Raw genomic sequence first — 24444 nt, forward strand, 5'->3', positions numbered from 1 at the left:
CAGGTTTCCTTCTCTAAACAACACTTTAAACTATGAGCTTTTAGAACAATTAAATAACTTCATAGTCACTTTTTAAACTGTCAGCTTTATATTTCTAGAATTTTAAAAACTGAATTCAGTTTCTCAAACTGCTGTGCCAGTATTTGACTTGTTCTCCGGATTACTAGTCCAATAACACGAGAACACCTTTGTACCCCAGATATCTATATCTAGTGTAAGTTAAACTGCATTACTGTCTTCAAAAAAATTCTACTGAATTCTGAACACTTAAATTTTCTTCCATGGTTACAAATTTTGAACACAGCATTCAAAAGATTTTTTTGTAGAAAAAGCCAAACCACTGCAAGATGTTGTCTGATATTTTAGTGGAATAACACATTTAGTATTTTAATTTTAATGTGCCAATGTTTTCCACACAAAAGTTTCAAAGCTTTGGGTTTTGTTGGAATAAATAGAGAGGGAGTGAGGAATTGGAGAAAATTATCTTTTTACCAATGTTGTTAGTGACTGTGATATGTATTGGAAGGAAGGCGAGATGGAAAAGAATCAATAGACTGGAGTCACAATTTTCAACTCCATGGATTATGTTAACAAACTGTCTTTCTACTTTATTCAAAGTGTAATGTTCTATGCTGCCCTAGTACAGACAGTATATTTGATTCTCGTCATTGATTCGAAACAAAGGTTTGAACATGGAAGTTTTTTTTTTAAAGAATTCTTACTTGATGTTGGACATACATGCAACTGGCAGAAATTAGCCTTATAACAGACACCAGGCTACTATAATGTAATTTTGAAAGGAAATTGTTAACTTTGACTTTCAATTATATTTTCTATTGATAGCCAATGATTTCACATTTGGTTTCCAAGGTGCAGCAAGCACTTCACAGTTCTAACAATCATTTTCCGGCATTTGTATCATTACCAGAATGGTGTTGGACTTGGGCTGAGATTTAGAATTTTAATTAGCTGTAGTTGGGGCAGAGAAGTGTAAATTTAAATGCTGCGAAAATAGCTCTTTCTGGATTTCTTTTAATCTGGCATGTTGCATTAGGATATTTTGGATGTGGTAAAATTGCAGTATATTGATTGGTTAGACCATTTCTATTTGTTTTAATAATCTTTTACATTCTCTTGTGTACTATGATTCTATTTTCACTTTTACCGACCGGAAGATGCTTCAAAGCAGTTTTTGTGAATGATTTGTCAATGCAATGCTGAATGTGCAATTATGTTGGTGAATAGTACTTTTGAGTAATGGAAAGAACATTTGTATTCCATTTTGCAAAAATGCTGTCGTGCAGCTTTTGACACCCAAAATTAACCACATGTGGTAACTGAAGTTTAGTGTTTTGAATTCACTTTGTGCCAAATTATGAAATTATGATGTAAAATGTGTGATATGTACAGTTAATGTTGTTTGCTATAAGCATAGGTTTGTTTTTTCAGTTAGTGATCTGACTTTTTTTGTGTCTGAAGTTGATAATTACTTTGCAAGTATTTCTGCAGTCGTAGTACTGTATTTTAAAGCAGTTTTTGGGCCTGACTTCAGAACAAATGAGTTTTGTGAAGCACAAATGGATTTTTTTTATCTTGGATTGTTTTGTGATGCAGCAAAATAAATAAATAATGGGGTCTCAGATTTGTTAGAGGCCTAAATCTGTTTTTATGGGAAATACCCATTGTTTAGAGATAACAAGGTGTAGAGCTGGATGAACACAGCAGGCCAAGCAGCATCGGAGGAGCAAGAAAGCTGACGTTTCGGGTCGAGACCCTTCAAAAAAAAAGTGTTTTTTTTGGCCTGCTGTGTTCATCCAGCTCTACACCTTGTTATCTCAGATTCTCCAGCATCTGCAGTTCCTACTATCCGCATTGTTTAGAATTGTTTTCTTTCAGTTAAACGTTGAGTTTGAGCAGTCCTATGAAGTACTTGGAAAAGAATATCTGTACGGAGCAGCACTACTGAGAGGAAAAGGATACATAATGAACTAGGTGACCTTATGATTAAGAGAGTGTTAGTCCGAGACCAGATGTACTGGGATAAAGCCCTGAAGTAGTTACTAATGTTGGGTACGTTGTGATAGATTCAGGAAGAAGTAAACTGCAGTTTGTCTAGAAATTGAAGTCAGTTCATAAATGCCTTAAACCTATAGAGGTATTGGATACAGAGACTGAGTATTGTGTGTGTGTTTTTGGGTGCTGAACCAGTGCAGTGTTTTGGGTTTTATATATAGCAGTTTTTTGTTTCTTTTCAACTTGTGTGTGTGTTTTTGTGTTAATAGGAGTATACTTTGTGTGTTTTTAAATAAAACTTTGCATTTGTATTATAGGTGTTTGTTTCAGTTAATTCTACTTCACTACTTTATTAATAGACTTCTGTTTTGTTATAGCAAAATCTACAGCATTTCATGTTTGTTTCAGTGAAAGACTACTTTGATAAAACCAAAACAATTTAAAATATGATCTGTCAAGTCCAGTTTCTACCGAGAATCTGTCTTGATGGTCATAACATCAGCTGGTATCGTGAACATTTTATGACATTGCTTGTATTTGTTTTCTGTTTATACCCTGAGTTTCCTCCTGTCAGCCACTTCAAGCAAAGATAAAACAAAAACTGGCAACTTTGAAATGAGTCCATGTTAAGTAACAGCATTCCTGTGACTGAAACTCCTCTCTTTTTATATACAAGATCATGTTTTGCAGTCACTTCAGTGTTAACTTTTAAAGATCTACTGTCTTCCATTTTTACTACATCACAGAACTTCTGAGACTTGAAGTCATGAACTTTGCCAGCGTGGTTAAGATTAAATTATCTTCACTTGGAAGAAGTAAGAGATTTTAAAGTAATTTTTAAAATCCAGGAGCGTGAACAAGAATTTTTACGTGCTTGAGTTATGTTGATTACTGACTGCAAAGATTGTGAAAGCAGATGAAGTAGTGACTTGCTAAAGGAAGTTAGATAAATATACAGAAGAAAATTGCAGACCCAATGGGAGGTGATTTGCAGGGCAAGGATCCCGTGTGTACTTTTACATTCTAATGTTGAGGTGTAGAATCTTTAGTTAAATGCTAACATTGTTGAGAAATTTGTGGTTCAAAATGTTTGCAAGAGGGCGAAAGAAAATAAGTTTTCAAATTATCATGGTTATAGGATGTTTTACAGATATCGATTAGTTCAGTTGACTGGGCGGTTATTTGTGATGTAGAGTGATGCCAACAGTATGAATTCAGTTCCCTTAATGGCTGAGGTTACCAGGAAGGACTCTCCTTCTCAAGCTGTCTTGCCTGAGATATGGTGACTTTTGGGTTAAACCACAACCAGTCATACCTCTCTAATGAGTGAGCAGTCATATGGTTCTCTGGAACTATGCAACTTTACATCTTTTACATGTTTTTTGGTACCCCATTCCCCAGACTTGATGTATTTCAATGTCCTTCCACCTTCTACCCTCTGTAATCTTCAGTTCAGTCAAAACTATTGCTCATGTCCTAACATGTACAATGTCCTGTAATCACTGATGTCAAACCCCAGTCCTGCATATTGGCACGTCAAAATTTTAAATCCTTGTGTTCAAATCACCTTTCATGTCTCACTTTTGAAAGCTCTGAAGCCCCAAGTCCTACAACCCTCTTTGAAAACCGCTTTATCTCTATCACCACCTCTGATACTGATTTTTCTTTTTCCTGCGATTGGGAGACTGTTATTCGACTGTTGGAGCACAAAATCTTCCGTAAACAATTTTTTGTCCATTTCATTGCTTATTTAAAATATTTCTTTATTTCTTAATTTCTTAATTTCTACTACTGTGCTTTGATCAATCTGTTGATCAGTTGTCTTAGGATGTTTCAAGGCAAAACATCAGAATTAGGGTTTTAGAGAGTAGAGTTTGAATGTGCAATATAATATTTATTTGTATTCAGCTTTTCTTTGGCTTTCGCTGATAGTAAAATTACATTTTGGCATATTTTCCACTTCCTCTGTCTTTGCTTTCAAGTTAAAATTTTTTTAACCTATGCAGAATTTTTTGGAAAAGGACATAACTTGGTTTGTGCTTCAGTTAGAGTATTGAAGAATGCATTTCCTTATTAGTCTGAACATAAATATGGTCTTGAATCCTGCATTGCAAACATTTTTGTCTTATTATCATCTGTATTCTTTGTGAAGTTGATCACAATTTTCCTCCAATTGAATCCCCTTTTGTATGCTGAAAATGATTCATGTTTACATTTTTAAAAACATTCTTGTCAGGATATAAACAATGCTGCCACAGTCAAAGTCATTGTTTCTGTTTTTCCAATTATGTGACTTCCTGGGTCAACTATGCATTGTTGGTTAGATTTGCATATAGTTCTTCTGGGTAGGAGTGTCATGTTTCTTTTATACTAAGAATGTGGCACCAAGAGCTACTTATCAGTATTGTGTGCCCATTGCAGCTGGTTTCTTTCAGATGATTGGTTGACAAGTTGTTGAATAATACACAGGAGGAAATTCTGATGTTTATCAATACAAATTCATATGACAAACTCTATGAATGAACAAACAATCCCAAAACTGGCATTCTCTTGGTCATTTGTCTGTATTTATGTTGAATGTCAACAGAACCCTAAAGCTGAAAAAAGTCATGGCCCTTTGTTTAAATTCCATAAAAGTGGTGGGGATTTCCAGCATTGTGAGGGACAGCAATGTAAATGAAGTAGAATAACAATAATGAAGACATTTTCCAATGTTAGCCAATATACCACAATATAATCAAGTCACCTAAAGTTTAATGGCTCAAATTTTATTTTGTGGTAAAGAAACTACACTCACTGTTTGCCTCACGGACAAGTGTCCAAGTTTTTGTTGATTTGTCAGCAGAAATTTTGACTGACCTGCAGCTTTTCCAGAGCAGTGCCCTTTAAGTGTATAAGGTGTAGAGCTGGATGAACACAGCAGGCCAAGCAGCATCAGAGGAGCAGGAAGGCTGACATTTCAGGCCTAGACCCCCCTTCAGAAATGGGGAAGGGGAAGGGGGTTCTGAAATAAATAGGGAGAGAGGTGGAGGCGGATAGAAGATGGATAGAGGAGGAGACAGACCGGTCAAAGAGGCGGGGATGGAGCCAGTAAAGGTGAGTGTAGGTGGGGAGGTAGGGAGGAGATGGGTCAGTCCAGGGAGGATGGACAGGTCAAGGGGGCGGGATGAGGTTAGTAGGTAGGAGATGGGGGTGGGGCTTGAGGTGGGAGGAGGGACAGGTTAGGGAGGCGGGGACGAGCTGAGCTGGGCTGGTTTTAGGATGCGGTAGGGGGAAGGGAGATTTTGAAGCTTGTGAAATCCACATTGATACCATTGGGCTGCAGGGTTCCCAAGCGGAATACGAGTTGCTGTTCCTGCAACCTTCGGGTAGCATCGTTGTGGCACTGCAGGAGGCACAGGATGGACATGTCGTCTGCGGAATGGGAGGGGGAGTTGAAATGGTTCGCGACTGGGAGGTGCAGTTGTTTAGTGCAAACCGAGCGTAGGTGTTCTGCAAAGCGGTCCCCAAGCCTCCGCTTGGTTTCCCCGATGTAGAGGAGGCCACAATGGGAACAGCAGATGTGCAGGTGAACATCTGCTTGATGTGGAAAGTCTTCTAAAGTGGTTAAGTCAACCAAAGTTCCAAAGTCAACCAAAAAATGGTTAGCCGTAGCTGGAACTGGACACACTTCTTGTAGACGTAGTCGTCCGGGATACTGGAAGCATCCTTTAATTCCCACACTATGCTAGAGGTGAATGCCACAGGTCTGAGTCACTGTCATCGCCTCTCTCAAGAGAATCAAATTAAGCTAGGGACCTTCCTTCATTTCAAATGCTTCTATTATAATCAAAAGTTCCTACCTTTATTTAAGCTAAATAAATTATACTTAAATAACTATAGCTTAACATTACTATGTATCTGCAACATTCCTTCCTACAAAACTGTATGGCCTGTTTCAGGAGGCAGTCACACCTGGTAGATTAAGTACCACATTCGGTCAGTGGCCAAGGACAGCAGGGTGTGCCTGCAAGTGAGACAGATAGAGGGATCCTGCATTCAGGTGTAGAGGAGCCTCCGATCTTGATCTTGCTGACTGGTATGAGGTACTTGCTCCCTGTGTGGATGAGGAATAAGGGTGTAGGGAGGATGAGACCGCTTACCACGGCACTGTATCATAGGAGGCCATTCAAGAGTGGGGAGCAAAAAGACAAGTAGTTGTAGGGGATTCTGTAATTAGGGTAATAGATAGCATCCTTTGTAAGCAGGTTAGAGAGTCCCGCATGGAATGGTGCCAGGCTGAGGGACGTCTCTGACCGGCTTGAAAGGACATTGGAGAGGGAGGGGGAGGATCTAGTTGTTGTGGTCCATGTTGGGACAAACAACATAGGCAAGACTAGGAAAGAGGACCTGTATAGGCATTATCAGGAACTAGGAACTAAACTAAAGAACAGGTCTTCAAGGGTTATAATCTCAGGATTACTACCTGAGCCACGTGCAAACTGGCATAGGGATGTGAGAATAAGGGAAGAAGACACATGGCTAAAAGAGTGATGTGGGAAAGAGGGGTTCCTTTTCATGGGGTACTGGCATCAGTTTTGGAGCTGGAGGATTCTGTGTACTGTTGGGACGGTCTCCACCTGAGCTGAGCTGGGACCAATATTGTGCTGAAAAGGGTAAAAGGGGCGGTCAATAGGATTTTAACTAGAAAGGCAGATAGAAGGGAAGGGTAAAACTCCAAGAAGTATATCAGGTGGCACGGTGGCTCCGTGGTTGTCACTGGTGCTTCACAGTGCCAGGGACCCGGGTTCAATTCCAGCCTCGGGGGACTGTGTGTGTGCTGTTTGCACATTCTCCTTGCGTCTACGTAGGTTTCCTCCGGATGCTCCAGTTTCCTCCCACCTTCCAAAGATGAGCAGGTTGGGTGGATTGGCCATGCTAAATTGCTCATAATGTCCAGGGATGTGTAGGCTAGGTGGATTAGCCATGAGAAAAATGCAGGGAACAGGGATAGGAGAGGGGTCTGGGTGGGATGCTCTTCAGAGGGGTGGTTTGGACTTGGTGGGCCAAATGACCTGCTTCCATGCACAAGGGAATTCTATAATAATTCTATAATGGCTAATGGGAAAGAAAGCAGCAGGTTAACATCTGTGGGGTGGATTTAACTGCATGGAAAAAAGATGAAAAGAAAGGAGAATTCGAGAGGTCATTAAACACTCCAGTACAGAAAATAGGACTGTGTTTGTGAAGGGTTAGGAATCAAACTGCAAGCACACTGGATAAACAAATGACAATGCGAAGAGGGATGGTCAATACAGGACAGAAGGTGTTGTATCTGAATGCACGCTGTATACGAAATAAGGTAAATGGCTTTGTTGCAGATCAAAATTGGTAGGTATGTTGTGGGCATCAAGAAGACGTGGCTGCAAGGGGATCAGGACTGGGAGCTAAATATCCAACGATATACATCCTATCAAAAAGGCAGACAGGTTGCAGAGGGGATGGGTTTGCAATAGCAAGAAATGATGTAGGGTTAGATGATGTAGAACCTGTGTGGGTGGAGTTGAGGAACCGCAAAGGTTTAAGAAAAACCATAAAGGGAGTTATGTACAGGCTGCCAAACAGTAGTCAGGATTTGGGACAAAAGATACATCAGGAAATAGAAAAAACGTTTAAGAAAGGTAAGGTTACAGTGATCATGGAAGATTTCAATATGCAAGTGGACTGGGAAAATCAAATTGGTAGTCGGTTGCAAGAAAAGGAATTTGTGGAATGTCTACGAGATGGCTTTTTGGAGCAGTGTGTGTTGGAGCCTACAAGGGAACAGGTAACTCTGGATTTAGTGCTGTGCAATGAGGCAGACTTGATTAAAGGAGCTTAAAATGAAGGAACCCTTAGGAGGCAGTGACTATAATATGATGGAATTTAATCTGTAATTTGAGAGGGAGAAGGTGGAATCATATGTAACAGTATTACAGTTGAATAAAGGCAACTACAAAGGCATGAGGGAGGAGCTGACCAGAATTGACTGGGAGAGGAGCCTAGCAGGAAGAACAGTGGAACAGCAATGGCATGAGTTTTGGTGATAATTCTGGAGACAAAGCATAAATTCATCCCAAGCAGAAAGAAGCATACTAAAGGGAGGATGAGGCAACTGATGAGGGAAGTCAGGGACGACACAAAAGCAAAAGAGGAAGCATCTTACACAGCGAAGAGCAGTGGGAAGCCTACAAAGACAAACTGAGGACAACGAGAAAAGAAATAAGGAGAGAGAAGATTAACTATGAGGGTAAGCTAGCCAGTAATATAAAAGAAGAATACAAGAGTTTCTTTAGATATATAAAGGGCAAAAGAGAGGCAAAAGTGGACATTGGGCTGCTGGAGAAGTAATAATGGGGAACAAAAAAATGGCTGAGGAACTGAATAAGTACGTTGCATCAGTCTTTACAGTGGAAGACATGAGTAATATTCCAAAAATCCAAGAGATTTGGGGGTGCAGAGGTGAATATGGTGGTCATTACTAAGGGGAAGGTACTAGAAAAACTGAGGTCTGAAGGTGGATAAGTCACCTGGACTAGATGGCTACACCCCAGAGTTCTGAAGGAGATAGCCGAAGAGATGTTGGAGGCATTAGTGGCAATCTTTCAGGAATCACTGGAGTCAGGGAGGGTCCAGAGGTCTGGAAAATTGCTAATGTAACCTCCCTGTTTAAGAAGGGAGTAAGGCAAAAGATGGGAAATTACAGGCTGATTAGCCTGACTCTCAGTCATTGGCAAGATTTTGGAGTCCATTGTGAAGGATGAAATTTCTGAATACTTGGAAGTGCGTGGTAAAATAGGGCAAAGCCAGCATGGTTTCATCAAGTGGAGGTCATGCCTGCCAAATCTGTTAGAATTCTTTTGAGGAGATAACAAGCAGATTAGACTTGTATGGATATCTAAAAGGCCTTTGACAGGAGGCTGCCGAGTAAGATAAGGGTCCATGTTGTTAGAGGCAAGGTACCAGCATGGATAGAAGATTGGCTGTCTGGCAGAAAGCAGAGAGTGGGAATAAAAGGGTCCTTCTCAGGATGGCACTGGTGACCAGTGGTATTCCACAAGGGTCTTTGGTGGGGCCACAATTTTTCACTTTATACGTTAATGAACTAAATGAAACTAAGGGCATTCTGGCCAAGTTTACAGATGATTCAAAGACAAGTGGAGGGATAAGTAGAGTTGAGGAGATGGAGAGGCTGCAGAAGGGTTTAGACAGGTGCGGAGAGTGGGCAAAGAAGTGGCAGATAGAATGCAGTGTGGGCAAGTGTGAGGTCATGTAATTTGGTAGGAAGAATAGAGACATAGACTATTTTCTGAATGGGAAGGAAAAATCAGAAATCTGAAGTGCAAAGGGATTTGGAGTCCTAGTCCAGGATTCTCTTAAGGTAAACTTGCAGGTTGAGTCGGTAGTTAGGAAGTCAAATACAATGTTGGTACTTATTTTGAGCGGACTAGAATGTAAAGGCACGGATGTATTTCTGAGGCTGTATAAAGGTTTGGTCAGACCACAGTGTTGTGTGTAATTTTGGGCCCGATATCTCAGGAAGGATGTACTGGCTCTGCAGCGGGTCCAGAGGAGGTTCACAAGAATGATCCCAGGAATGAAAGGCTTAACATATGAGAAACATTTGAGGACACTGGATGTATGCTTGGTGGAGTTTAGAATGATGGGAAAGAATCTAATTGAAACTTGCGGAAAACTGAATGGCCTGGATAGAGTGGACGTTGAGAAGATGTTTCCATTGGCAGGAGAGACTAGGACCCAAAGGCACAGCCTTAGAGTAAAGGGAAGACCCTTTTTGAATGGAGATAAGATGAAACTTCTTCAGCCAGAGAGTAGTGAATCTATAGAATTCATTGCCAAAGAAAGCTGTGGAGGCCAGGTCATTGAATGTATTTAAGACAAAGATAGTACTTTGATTGTCAAGGGGATCAATGGTTACAAGGAGAAAGCAGGAGAATGGGGTTGAGAAAGTTATCAGCCACGATTGGTTGGTGGAGCAGACTTGATGTGCTGAATGGCCCAGTTTCTGTTCCTACATCTTATGGTCCTGTGGTCTAATGTGGAAGTTTTTTCCAATAAAAACTTATTGTCGCAAATAGAGTAATATTTTATAAAGCCACTGTATAATCTGTTGATATTGAAGTACAGTCTTAATTCTTTAAACAGATCTTAACTTCACAGCCAGTCAATAACTAGTGAATAGTAAGTGCTATTAATTGTTAGTTTTTCTAAGACAAGACTACATTTCAGGGTACTTAATTGACAGTAATGATCTTTGAAACATTTTCTAATGTGAAAGGTGCAATGTAAATGGAAGTTTATCTGTTTCAACTTGGTCATGCGTTCTCATTGGAGTTTCAAGGTTTGGATTTAATCTTGCTCAGAAAATTAGCATTTAATCTTGACAAAAATTTCAGTTGGTGGCCAGTTTTGTCTGATTGCAACACTTTTTATATACTTACAATCTTCAGGAAGTAGTTTTAACTTAAAATTATAGATAACTAAACAGTTCTAATTTTGATCTAAAAAGATGTGATAATCAGTGGCTGCATATTTTGACCCCAGGTGGTGGTAATACTGGGTGAGTCATCTTTGGCTTGGTAGACCATAAATTGGATTTTTGCTATTTGTGGTCAGACACTGAACATATTCACAAGAGACTGCCAGTATACTTTTAGCAAAATAATTTGAAAGTTTATTGCACACAAGGTACTGTGAGCTGAATGTTTCCAGGCCCTAAATGGCATGGACGAAGGTGAGCTGTTTTGGAAAGTATGGCAAAAATGAATAAATGAGTTGTATGAAGTTGGAGGAGAAAAGTCTGAACTCTCTTGTAAATATTTTACCATCTAGACAGAATCTTTCTACTAAGCTATTTGTGTCCATTAATATCTCACCATTATGTAATCTCCATTAGACTGTAAGATACAGGAGCAGAATTAGGCCATTCAGCCCATCGAGTCTGCTCTGCTGAAATTATTTTTAAGCTCATTGTCCAGCCTCCTCACCATAAGGACCTCTGTCTTAAATAGCCAATGAGTACCACAGATTAACCACCCTCCAGCTGGCTGAGGAAACTCCTCATCATCTCAGTTCTAAAGAGTCATCCGTTCATTCTAAGGCTGTGCCCTGGCCTGTACCCTTAGTCTCTCCTACTAGTGGAAATATTTTCTCCACATCCGCTTTATCCAGGTTTCTTGGTATTCTGTAAGTTTTAGTGAGATTTCCCCTCATCGTTGTAAACTCTGTCAGATTTACACCCAGGGTCCCCACCTGCACCTCCTATGACAAGCCCGTCATCCCAAGATCACTCTTCTAAATGATTCTTGATAATTTTTACCCCAGTCTCTTTCCTGCGCCACCACATCCTTTCTTAGCTATGGGCCCAAAACTGCTCGCAATATTCTAAATGTGATCTGACCAGAGTCGTACTGACCCTTAGAAATATATCTCTGCTCTCTCAAGATGAGTGCTAACACAGCATTTGCCTTCCTATCAGCCAGCTGAATCTGCATGTTAATCTTGAGAGCCCTCAACTGGGACTTGCAAATCCCTATGTCTTCAGATTTCCGAAACTTTTCCCCATTTAGAAAATAGTCTACACCTGTATTCTTCTTAGAAAAGTGCATAACCTCTCGCTTCCCCACATTGTGTTCCACCTGCCACCTCTTTGCCCACTTGCCTAGCAAGACCAAATCCTTCTGCAACCTCCATATTTCCTCATCACTACCTGACCTTTGACCTATAGTTGTGTCATCTGCAAACTTAGCAACAGTGGCCTCAGTTTGTCCTTTCAGATTGTTAATGATAGTCGTGGTCCCAATACTGCCCCCTGTGGAAGTCCAGTTGTCACTGGCTGCGAATCTGAAAAAGGCTCATTTTATCCCAACTCTCTGCCTCCTAGTCAGGCAGTCCTCTGTCCTGCCAGTATCTTGCCTCTAAAGCCATGGTTTCTTATTTAGCAGCCTCCTGTGCAGCACCTTGTCAAAGACCTTTTGGAAATCCAAATAGATCATGTCCACTGGCTGTCGTCTTTGTCTAACTTGCTCGTTACCCCCTCAAAGAATTCTAACAGATTTGTCAGGCATGACCTCCTCCTACAAACAGTGCTGACTCTGCCCTATTTTACTGTGTACTTCTAAGTCTAAAATTTGAGTCAAATGATGATCATGAATCCATTGTGAATTGTCAAAAAATCCATCTGGTTCCCTCATGTCCTTCAGGGAAGAAAACTGCCATCCTGAACTGCATGTGACTGCAGACTCTCAGCAAAGCGGTTGACTCTTAGCTGCTCTCTGAGCAATTAGGGATGGACAGTAAATGCTAGTCTAGACAGTGACACCTTCATCCTGTGAATGACTTTAAAATCAATAGTACTCCACAATCTCATCCTTAATAATGGATTCTAAAATCTTGCCAATGCATAAGATCAGGCTAATTGGCCTATGGTTTCCTGTCTTCTGCCTCCCTCCCCTCTTACACAGGGTTGTTACATTACTCATTTACAAGCCTGCTGAGCACATCTGTGACTCTAGTGATTCCTGAAAGATCAGCACCATCTCTTCAACTATCTCCTTCAGAACTCTAGGGTGTGGTCCATCTGGTCTGGGTGGTTTTTCTTCCACCATTTCTTTGTTCCCCATTAATACTTCTTCGGCTCAATTTTACAGTGGTGCAATGTCTTGTTCTGGAGATCTGCTACCAATCTGATTTTCCCAGTCCACCTGCACATTGAAGTCCCCCGTGATGATTATAATGCTTTTCTTCCATGCCTTTTGTATCGCTTGATTTATTTTCTTCCCCACATTCTGACTACTGCTGGGAGGCCTCTGTACAACTCCGATCAGAGTCCTTTTTCCTTTGTGATTCCTCAACTCTACTCTCTGATTCTATGCCTTCCGAATCTATATCACTTCTTGCTATTGATTCAATTTAATTTCTTACTAAGAAAGCAATCCCACCTCCTCTGCTCAACTTCCTGTTCTTGAGATAGGGCGTGTATCATTGGATATTTAGTTCCCAGCCCTGATCCCTGTGTCGCTACATTTCTGACATCCACAACATCGTACTTCCTAGTTTAAATCTGTGCTATAAGCTCATTTACCTTGTCTAGCATACTGCATACATTTAAGTACAACACCATCAGCCCTGTATTGACTGCCCCCCTTCTCATAGTTGTCTCCTTAGCTGCTGTGGCTGAAGTTTGATTCCTGATCTTTTCCATATTCTACTTTTTGATGCAACCGCTGTGCAGCTTCTGTCCGTGGAGGGGCACGATGGATATGATTTTTCACTGCACAGTAGCTGGAGGGGGAATGCACAGAACAGAACCTACCCCATACATGGCCACCTTTGACCTTAGAAAGGCCTTTGACACAGTCAACTGGGAAGCACTATGGAGTATCCATCTCTGTTTTGGCTGCACCACGAAGTTTGTCACCATTGTTTGTCTGCTCCATGATGACATGCAAATTGTGGTAATGACAATAGGCTCCACCACTGACCCACTCCCCATTCAGACTTGTCAAGCAGGGCTGCATCATCACCTTGACACTTCTCGATTTACCTTGTTGCAATGCTTCACCTCACCGCTGACTAGATGTCCCGCTGGAGTGGATCTAACGTCCAGAACCAATGGGAAATTATTCAACCTCCACCGCTTTCAAGCCAAAACCAAAGTCAGCCCAACCAGGGTCATTGAGTAGATGGATGATGCTTGCATATGTGAAAACTCAGGACGAACTCTAGACCATCATCAGCACCTTTGCGGAGGCAAATGAGAGCATGGAACGTCTGCAAGAAGAAGATCCTACACTAACCTTGCCTGACATTGCAGAGTGAAGCCCTGATCATCAAGGTCCATGGGGAGGCCCTGGAGAACATTGGCCACTTCCAATATTTCCTGTCCTGTCGACCAAAGCAGCTATTGAAGAGATCCAGAATAGCTTCCAGTGCACTAACACAGTTATCAACTGCCTGAGGGAAAGGGTTTTCGATGTCAACATCAGATCTGACACTAAGCTCGTGGTAAACAGAGTTGTGGTGGTTCCCACCCTCCTTTATGCCTCTGAGACGTGGACTGTCTACAGGAAACACCTCAAAACGCTGAAGCGCTACCACCAGTGCTGTCTGCGCAGGATTCTGCGAACCCGATGGGAAGACAGGCATATCGGCAGCAGCTTCCTTAACCAGGCTAATATCCTTGGCGTCGAGGGACTGACCACCCTCGCTCAGCTGCGATGGGCTGGACATGTCCAGGTGACAAACATGAGACTCCCCAAGCAGGCATTCTACCGCCAGCTCTGAAATGGCAGGTGAGCTCCGGTGGACAGAGAAAGAGCTTCAGTGATGCCCTAAGGCCTCACTAGCAAATTGTGTCATTCCCACTGACCCAAGACCATCCAAAGTCTCCACTCCCAGAGGAGCATCTGGGAAAGTTCCAGCTAAAATCAACGATTAACAAATGCATTCCCAGGTTTTACAGCCTGCACAAAGTCTAGGATTTGCTTAGCTCACACCTTTTGTGCTGGAACCTATGTAGAGAAACCTTCCATGGAATGACCTGAAATGATACTTAGCCAAATTTTGGAAAATTCAGCCTTTTATTACATTGCACCAGAGCAATCTGTGAAAAGATCTTTATCATAAATATCAGGAATATAGACTCAAACACCTATTGTCCTCCCTTGCTTTCTTATTGTGAAGAGTCTCCATTTCTGCTTTAAAGTTTGTTATGTAGTTGGCTAGCTGTAATTGCTTTCTTTTCAGGAAGTTTTGCATTTACTCAATGCTATTTCTTTCTTTAATGTTTTCCCCCAAATGTTTAAACTGCTAGCACATTTTGCTTATTTCTTTAACATCTCTAACTTCTCTTCTACAGCCTTCTGTTTCTGGAGCTTTTCTCTGATTAATATTAAGCCACTCGGATTTAGACTGATTTCCCATTAACTGCCACCTTGTGATAAGACTTGGAGATGGACCCAGAAATCAATATCATGCTCTGTCGCACATTTCTGGATTTTGCTGTTACAAGCCTCTTCTTTGAGTGATTTGCCTGTCTCTGAAAGGAATCTGTGCACATTTCCTAATGTTTTGCATATTTCTGTCTTTGTCACCTTGTGTCACAAGATACCTTGCTAGGAGACAAGTTTCTTTTTCCTCTTCTATGCTTGTTTCTAATGCACTAAAGTGTTGACTACCTGATTTTGAAGACCATTTAGAGAAATCTAAACAAACCTTTAGACAACCTGTGACCACATTCAACTGAAAGAAGAAATAAAGCTTTGTTCTCCCCGAGCATAAAATATAGAAATACAAATCATGTTTAAAGCAGTACATAGTTCTGGCATATTTAGAATCCAAGTTTCCAATAATATTACAAAATGACCTGTCTTCACAGTACGGACTTGGAATGTCAGCCCTTGTCTTGTAATAACAAAACAAAACACTGCTCGAAATTTGAAACGAAAACCTGAAAATGCTGCAGCACATCAACTTTAGTAGCATCTGTGGAGAAAGAAAGTTCATGCTTAAGATGGAGAACAGTTCATCAGAACTGCTTACGTGATGCTGTCTGACCTAATTATTGAATTTATTTTACGATTTTCAAAGTTATGGTAAATTCATATGAAGTCAGCTTACAGAGACGCTTAGCAAAATACTCCATTGTGTAATTGTAGTTCTTCCATCCTTTCAAAGCATCTCATTGTAGCTAATTTGCACCTATTCTGACAGTTTTCTAATAGCTTTCAGAGTTGCATCAGAGAATCACAAAACAGTTTACTTTGAGCTTTATGCATGCTATGCTGTTTGCTCTTCTTTATACTTTGCATTTTGCTCAATGGCTAGTGTTTTTAGTGGCACGATCTTAGAATTTCACCCTCTTGAATTTTCAGCAAACTGACATTACCACACACAAAATGTAACCTGAAATTTTGGCTAAAAATCTCAATGTTAGCTTCAATATTGCAGTTTTGCACAGCATATATCTGCTAACTAATTTTCCCTTTTATACAGTTACAGATGTAGAACTGAAAAGGTTAAAAGATGCCTTCAAGAGAACCAGTGGACTTACTTTCTATATGAGCCAGCAAGCCTTTGTAAGAGAAGTTCTTGGAGATGGGGTTCCACCTAAAGTTGCAGAAGTGAGTATTTAAATGTATTTGTAGTGTAATAAGATTCTAGATCATAGCTAATAAAGGCTTCAGCATGTAGATGTTCCTTAGCTGGGATTATTTTTATGTAGGTGGACAGAAAACCAAATTAGAGCTGAAAGTTTGTTCCAATGTGAATGGCTGGCTGAATTTTAATCTCTCCCTGTACATTTTAGCAGGCAGTATAGGTAAATACGCATGGTGCAGTTGGCCTGCCAAATTTTATTTCATTCTAATGTTATCAGAGCAGTTATGTCTTTGTACCACATAACTGGAATTCCTGAGTTCACCTTTGTGCTTCTGTTGGGCTCATCTTTATGTTTTATCTTTGAATTATGTGTAACCCTAAATATAGGTTGACTTGTATGTGTGTGAAACAAAATGTATGCTTCAATATTTTAATGAGAAAATTAGTTTGACAAAAAAACATTTTGTTTCAAAATTTAACATAGTTTGGCCTCTTCTGTTTATAATACACATGGTGGTAAAAAGCAACTGAACAAATGACGGAAAAAAATGCCCCAGTTTAGTTTGATGCAGGACTTGAAAATTTTATTTTGACTGGACTAGGTTTCTGGGTAGAGGAGGATAATCCATTCAATTCAACGACCAAAAAAAAATTGAATCGTTTGGATTGTGTAACTGATTTGACCGCTCTGGTACAGCAAAACATCCATTTTAAATTTTAAACAGAAGCAAAAATGCTGAAGATGCTATTTAAATTTGCCTTGGCCTGGCAATTTTCAATCTTCATGGTTCAAATTGAAATATCTGCCTGAAGGTTTGAGAGAAATGGTCAGACCAGAGATCTTCTATATGGTGATAACAGGGGAATAACACCTGATTCTGCCACTGAATTATATAAAAACAAGCATAAAGTCTAGAATTATGTTTATTCACTTTTTAAAATCTTTATTTCTGGTTAACAGATTTATTTTGAATTTGAGTTTTTAGAACTAATCCACCACTTGGCAAAGTAAAGGAATATCACAATGCTTTTATGGGAAAAAAAAATAATATAGGGACATAGGAGTAGACCATTCAGCCTTTTTCTTGCAATGTGAATGGCTGAATTCTGCCATTGAAGGAGATCATGGCTGATCTGTTGCCTAACTCTGTATACCTGCCTTTGGCCTATACCCCTTAATACGTTTGCTTAACAAAAAATTATCTGTCTCAGATGTAAAATTAACAATGGCAGTATCGACTGCCATTTGTGGAAGAGATTTCAAAACATCTACCATTCTGTGTGTAGAAATGCTTCCCAACATCTCTCCTGAGCGGTTTTGCCGTAATTCTCAGCCTAAGCCTCCTAGTTGTAGAATCCCAAACCAGTGGAAATAGTTTATCTTTACCTACCCTGTCAATTCCTGTTAGTATTTTGAGGACTTTGATCAGATCACTCCTTAACTTTCTAAATTCTAGAGAAACTAGGTCTAATTTGTGTAATCTCTCCTCATTAACTTAGCTCCTGAAGCCCAGGTATCATTCTTGTAAATCTATGTTGTCCTCTATCCAAGGCCAGTATATCCTTACTGATATGTGGTGTACAGATGGGTATGTTTTTGATTTGTGGAAACATTACTAATTTATTTAGATTTTCTATAAAGTGAAAGCACTCTCTGAGGACATAGGAATGAGAGTTCACATGCAGTAGTGGTTGATACGAAAACAACAATCTGATGGGCTGCTGCATTCTAATGTAACATAAAGGAAACAGTAAATATCAGGAGTAAGACTCCATTGACTAGTTCTATGTTGTAGCACTCAGCTGAAACCTCATTTGCTTACTGAAAAATCTTAGATTGCTATTGACCATAAATTGAGCTGAACTAACCATCATAAATGCTATGACTACACAAACCGGTCAGGGTTAGGAGTTCTGGGGTGAATGCCTCACCTCACCTGTCTCCCAAAGCCGATCCTCCGTTTACAAGGCACGAGTCAGGAGTGTGATGGACTCTTCGCCTGCTTGGGTGCAGCTCAACGCCATTCAGGACACACCAGTCAGTTTGTTTGATGCCCCACCCCACACCTTTAAAATTCTCTTCCTCTACTACTGATGCACAGTGGCATCAGCCTGGACCATGTACAGCGTGCATTGCAGTAACTAATTGCCAATAGACTTCCACAATATCTTCAAGTTTCCCTCCACATCTCTCACTGTCCTGATTTGGAACTGTATTGCTATTTCTTTACTGTTTCTGGCTCAACGGCCTGGTACTCCCTCTCTAATGCCTCAATAGATATTTATACACTCGTAAAGATTGCAGCAGTTCAAGAACACAGCTCTCTGCTAGTTTTTCCATTACAATGGGGATGTGCGATTAAAATCTGGCCAAGCCAGCAATGCCCACAACTGTGAACAGATAACAAAAAGTGGCATTTTATCATATTTGGCAACAGAAAAATGTTTTAATGTGGTTGCGTATATACCACCATGTTTAAATGGCCCATTTCCAGTTGTCAGTTGAGGGCAAAGTTAGCTGCATTTTTACTATTTTTTCCAACTGATTTAATTTTGATTCCATAAATGTATTGCATTTGAAATTGTGGATATAATTTGTGTATAAATTAGATTATATTGCAATTAGTTTGGTTGCAAACTTTGTGTATTACATTTTCTGTTTGTTATAGTATACCATATGATAGTTTGTAGTTCATATTTGTTACATGGTTGACATTGTGGTTAATCTCAGGAACAGAATCCAGTTTTATATGGAGTGCCTCTACTAATATTGTTTTCATATGTCTGTCTGGCATGTTTTGATTGTGCCAACAGTATTATGCAAGTGGAAGTTGTACTTGGCTTGAGTGGATTGGAATGTACTGCATTCACTCGCAATGCAATTAATATAGGTGCAGTTGACCAGTGAAGCAGTAACCGTGCATGGAGAAGGATCGATAAGCAGGCTTTGAAGAATTCATTTTTCATTACTAGGTTGATTTCCATAATGCCCCAATCCACGTTGTGTTAAGTGATAGTTATGAATTGTATGATTGCAAAGTTGAGGAACTCCTTAGAACGTGTCCATTTTGGTCTTCTTGGAAAGCATAAGCTGGCTAAAGAAGCTGAATTCTATGTCTGATTCAGTGGGTAATTTGATTTTTAGAGAATTTTTCATAATTCCTTTTGAAGTGTAGTTGGGAATGGACAGCAATACTGGCTATGACATTGAAAGAAAGAAAGAAATAAGATTTGCTAATGGGACTTGATGTTTCAATATCGTGGAAAATGTGAGGGATTATTTATTTATTTTTAACTGTACTTGAGAATTATTCACTTGTGTGGAAAATGTCATTATCGTGTAGAAATCAACATTCATGAAATTGGTTAGTCCTCTGGATTATTGTGCTCAATTCTGGGCACCACAATTTAGGAAGTTTCTGAAGGTCTGAGGAATGAGGGACTTCAGTTATGTGGAAGAATTGAAGTTTTATTTAGAGCAGAGATGGTTAAGTCGAAATTAGAGGCGTTTGTAATCATTGCCTGTCTTTCCAGAGGATAAAAGGGAAAATGTTTTGGGGCGGCAGGGTTGGTAACCAGAGGTGGTGGATTGCGGGTGATTGGCAACTCAACTGAGCCAGAGATGATGTGGAAACAACATTACACAGTGTGGAGTTGTGATCTGGGGTAGGTGGTCTGAAAGCGTCGTGAAAGTGGATTCAATCTTAACTTTTCAAAGAGAGTTTCGAATTACTTGGAAGGAAAACAAAGAACAGGGTTATAGATAAAAAGCAGGAGAGTGATAGAGCTAGTACGTTCGTCACAAAGACCCAGCACAAGCATAATATACAATGGGCCAAATAGTGTTCCTTTATGCAATATCATTCAACAATGTAAAGATTAAGTCATTAGTGAACTAGTTAAGCTACTCGCTTTCTGCTTCAGTGAGGTGCACCAGCTTAAAGTAGCTGAGCATCTTTGAATGGAACATGTTCCAAAAGTAAATGCTACATAAACTTTCTACTGATGGATGATCTGATCTTGTTTTATTCTGCAACTCCTCACATATTCCTAGCTCATTAATGGACGTAAGGATAGTCTGAATGATTAAATTATGTAAACTAATTTTGGAATTTCAGGGCCCCCAGTAGACAAGTACGGTATTAACAATGTTTTCAGTACTGAAAGCTATAAATGATAACTTTATTTTATATATGACAATTGCAAAACTGAATTTTGGAATTTTTGTAAACTGATTATCCACTCCATGTGTTTTTGGAAATATCCTTCAATTACTATGGGAGGAGTTAATTGATGAGATGATTCAAGTTTTTCTTTATCAAGAGAATTGATAATGTAAAACATGTTCTAAAATCATGCTCCTAATGAAGAAAGCCTTTTAGTAGAAATACAGTGCTTCTAAGTAACTATTATTCATGATTGTGCTTGGGTGCTGGCTAAATTGAAATATTTGTGTTTCTCTTTTGTAGTTTAATGTGGAATGTGAGTTTATGCAGCAAAAATGCACAAGGCAAAACATATTAGTGCGAGGCATTGCAAGGTTTGTCCATATTGTCTCAAATCAAGGTACCTTTGAGTGTCCTCCAGCTGAGGTCATTGAAGGCAAAAGTTTCAGAATGTCTTGCCTCACCATTGCCTGCAGATAGTGTTTTATCTTCAAGGGTGGCCACAAACAAAATGAGCATTTCTGAATTGTGGAAGCGAAGAGCAACATGACCATCATGATAGCAAATGTGACCTATTGTGATGAGGGGAGTTACCCATGTCACTGCCTCACTGATGTCAGTGGTAAAAGGTCTAAGCTGCCCAGAGTGACTGGTTGGAAGTAACTCTGGTGGTTGAGTTTATTGTTGGTGAGTTCTGCTGTGCAACAGCTAATGTGGAAAATGCCAGATGAGGGCAGGACTTCTGTAGTTAATGATAGGGAGTGTTATTGAACAGAGACCCCTTGGGGTTCAGGTTGTTGTAAGTTGTGTCACAGGTAGACAGGGTGGTGAAGGTGGTGTTTGGCACGCTTGCCCTCATCGGTCAGAGCTTTGAGTGTAGCAGTTGGGAAGTCCTGTTGCAGTTGTACAGGACTTTGGTGAGGCCACTTTTGCAGTACTGTGTATAGTTCTGGTGGCTGTACTGTAGGAAGGATGTTAGTAAACTGGAAAGGATGCAGAAAAGATTTGGAAGGATGTTATTAGGACTGGAGGATTTGAGTTATAAGGAGACCGTGGATAAGCTGGTTTTTTTTTTCATTTGAGCATAGGAGGTTGAGGGGGTGACCTTTTGTACAGGTTTATATAATCGGGGTGGTGGGGGGGGAGGGTGTGAACAAATAAGGTGAATAGCCAAGGCCTTTTCTGCAGGGTAAGGGAATCCAAAACTAGAGAGTATAATTTTAAGGTGAGAGGGAAAGCTTTAGAGATTTGAGTGTTTAGTATGTGAAATGAACTGCCAGAGGAAATGGTAGATGCAGGTACAGTTAAGACATTTAAAAGACATTTGGACAGGTAAATGAATAAGAGGGACATAGGCAAATGGGAATAATTTAGTTTTGGAAACTTGGTCAGCATGGACGAGTTGGACCGAAGGATCTGTTTCTGTGTTGTATGACTGTAATTATTTTAAGGATAGTCTTATTCCTGCATTAGGCAGCATTAACGAATGTTAATCTTTGTTAGTTTTGACTCCATTACTTATGTTTTATGAACTTAATGTGGGTACAAGAAATAGAATAATGCAAACTCAATAGTAGTACTAACCTCACGAGTTAAAGCAGTTTCTCTTCAATACAAATGTTTGAACTAGATTAGATCTGAAGTCATTTACATATTGTTAGTTTGGTGTTCTTGTTTACACAGATTCATGTGTTAATATTTTGTCTGAGACAAAGTTGGATTGAATTTAAATACGTTTCATGGTTTGTATTTTCCCACTTCAGAAGGGCGACAAGGCAAGGTAAATCAGTAATTAGTCATAAAGTCATACAGAACAGAAACAGACCAATCTATGCTGACGAAATCCCAAATTAAACTAGTCCCACTGTCTGCAGTTGGCGTTTATCCCTCCAAACATTTTTATTCACGTATTTATCTAAATGTCTTTTAAACATTGTAACTGTACCCACAGCAACCACTTCCTCTGGAAGTTTATTACACACACGAACTACTCTGTCTAAGAAAAAAATTGCACCTCTTCTACTTTTTAAGTCTTTTTGCTTTTACATTTACAGTCTTGAAATCCCCCACCCTAGAGAAAGGACACCTGCCATTCACCCTATCTATGCCTGTCATGATTGTATAAACCTTCATAAGATCACCCCTCAACCTCCTGTGCTCCAGTAGAAAAATCCCAGCCTATTGAGTCTCTCCTTATAACTTAAATCTTCCATTCCTTGTAGCATCTGGTAAATCTCTTGAGTGAAGTTTTGCTAACATGGTGCCACTATTTAAGAAAAGTGGTAAGGAAAAGCCAGGGAACTGTAGACTGGTGAGCCTGATATCAGTGGTAGGCAAGTTGTTGGAGTGGATCCTGAGGGACAGGATTTAAGTGTTTTTGGAAGGGCAAAGACTGATTAGGGATAGCCAACATGACTTTGTGCGTGGGAAATTGTGTCTCCTTAACTTAATTGAGTTTTTTTTAAGTAAGGAAGAGGATTGATGCAGGCAGAGCGGTGGACATGATCTGTGTGGACTTGAGTAAGGCGTTTGACAAGGTTCCATGTGGTAGACTGGTTACATTATGGCAAGATTAGTCGCGTGTAATACAGGGAGAACTAGCATTTGGATACAGAACTAGCTCAAAGGTAGGAGACAGAGGGTGGTGGTGAAGAGTTGCTTTTCAGACTGGAGTCTGTGACCAACGATGTGCCACAAGGATTGGTGCTTAGTCCGTGGCTTTTGTCATTTATATAAACGATTTGGATGTGAACATAGGAAATATGGTTAGTAAGTTTGCAGATGCTACCAAAATTGGGCAGTAAAGAAGGTATATAATGGGACCTTGATCAGATGGGCTGAGGAGTGGCAGATGGAGTTTTATTTAGATAAATGCGAAGTGCTGCGTTTTGGGAAGGCAAATCAGAGCAGGACTTAAACACTTAATAGTAAGGTCCTGGGGGGTGTTGCTGAACAAAAAGACCTTGGAGTGCAAGGTTCGTATGTTCCTCAAAAGTGGAGTTGTAGGTAGACAGGATAGTGAGGAAGGCATTTGGTATGCTTGCCTTTATTGGTCAGTGCATCGAGTATAGAAGTTGGGAGGTCATGTTTCAGCTGTACAGGACTTTGGTTAGACCACTATTGGAATACTGCATTCAGTTCTGGCCTCCCTGCTTTAGGAAGGACGTTGTGAAACTTGAAAAGTTTCACACAAGATTTACAAGGATGTTGCCGAGGTTGGAGGGCCTGAGCTATAGGGAGTGTCTGAACAGGGTGGTGGTATTTTCCCCGAAGCGTTGGAACCTTGTCGAAGTTTATAAAATCATCAGGGGCATGATTAGGGTGAGCAGCCAAAGTCTTTTTTTGCCCTGGGTAGGGGAGTCTAAAACTAGAGGGCATAGGTTTAAGGTGAGAGGGGAAAGATTTAAAAGGGACTGCATTTCACACAGAGGGTGGTGTGTGAATGCAATGAGCTGCCAGAGGAAGTGGTGGAGGCTGGTACAATTACAGCATTTAAAAGGAAGGGTTGAGAGGGATATGGGCCAAATGCTGGCAAATGGGACTAGGTTAATTTAGGATAACTGGTCAGCATGGATGGTTTGGATCGAAGGGTCTGTTTCCATGCTGTACAGCTCTATGGCTCTATCCCTTTCCAGCTTAATAATATCCTTCCTATCACAGGGAGACCAGAACTGGACACAGTATTCCAGAAGAGTATAAAATTTTATAAACCTCTACAAGGTCACCCCTCAGCCTTCAACACTTCAGGGAAAATAGCACCACCCTGTTCACCCACTCCCAATAGCTCAAACCCTCCAACCTTGGCAACATCCTTGTAAATCTTTTCTGAGCCCTTTCAAGTTTCACAACATCCTTCCTACAGCAAAGAGACCAGAATTGAATGCAGTATTCCAGAAGTGGTCAAACCAAAGTCCTGTACATCTTTAAATAAACTCAATGTTCTTGGCACAGTTTTGTCAGTTTTGTGTACCACTCAAAATGAAACCATGAATTTAACATGGCGCATTAACTGCTACAATCAGTTACCTTTAATTAAAAACCAAAAGAACTGCGGATGCTGTAAATCAGGAACAAAAACAAAGTTGCTGGAAAAGCTCAGCAGGTCTGGCAGCATCTGTGTTTTTTT

The 24444-nt window shown here is 40.2% G+C and overlaps 1 protein-coding gene across 9 annotated transcripts in view; it reads left to right on the forward strand.

Annotated features, from left to right (window-relative positions):
- The window catches only part of usp32 (ubiquitin specific peptidase 32), a 201969-nt gene that overhangs the window by 18052 nt on the left and 159473 nt on the right, over positions 1-24444 (forward strand). For all 9 annotated transcript variants that reach the window (XR_007264892.1, XM_048612813.1, XM_048612806.1 and 6 more), the window contains exon 2: positions 16048-16175. Coding sequence is in view for 7 of the 9 variants with exons in the window: in XM_048612813.1 (XP_048468770.1) it covers positions 16048-16175 (128 nt within the window). In the remaining 2 variants the exon portion in view is untranslated. The remainder of the gene's footprint in view (positions 1-16047; positions 16176-24444) is intronic.

Source organism: Rhincodon typus, chromosome 26 (assembly GCF_021869965.1).
Source record: "Rhincodon typus isolate 14 chromosome 26, sRhiTyp1.1, whole genome shotgun sequence".
Classification (NCBI taxonomy): domain Eukaryota; kingdom Metazoa; phylum Chordata; class Chondrichthyes; order Orectolobiformes; family Rhincodontidae; genus Rhincodon; species Rhincodon typus.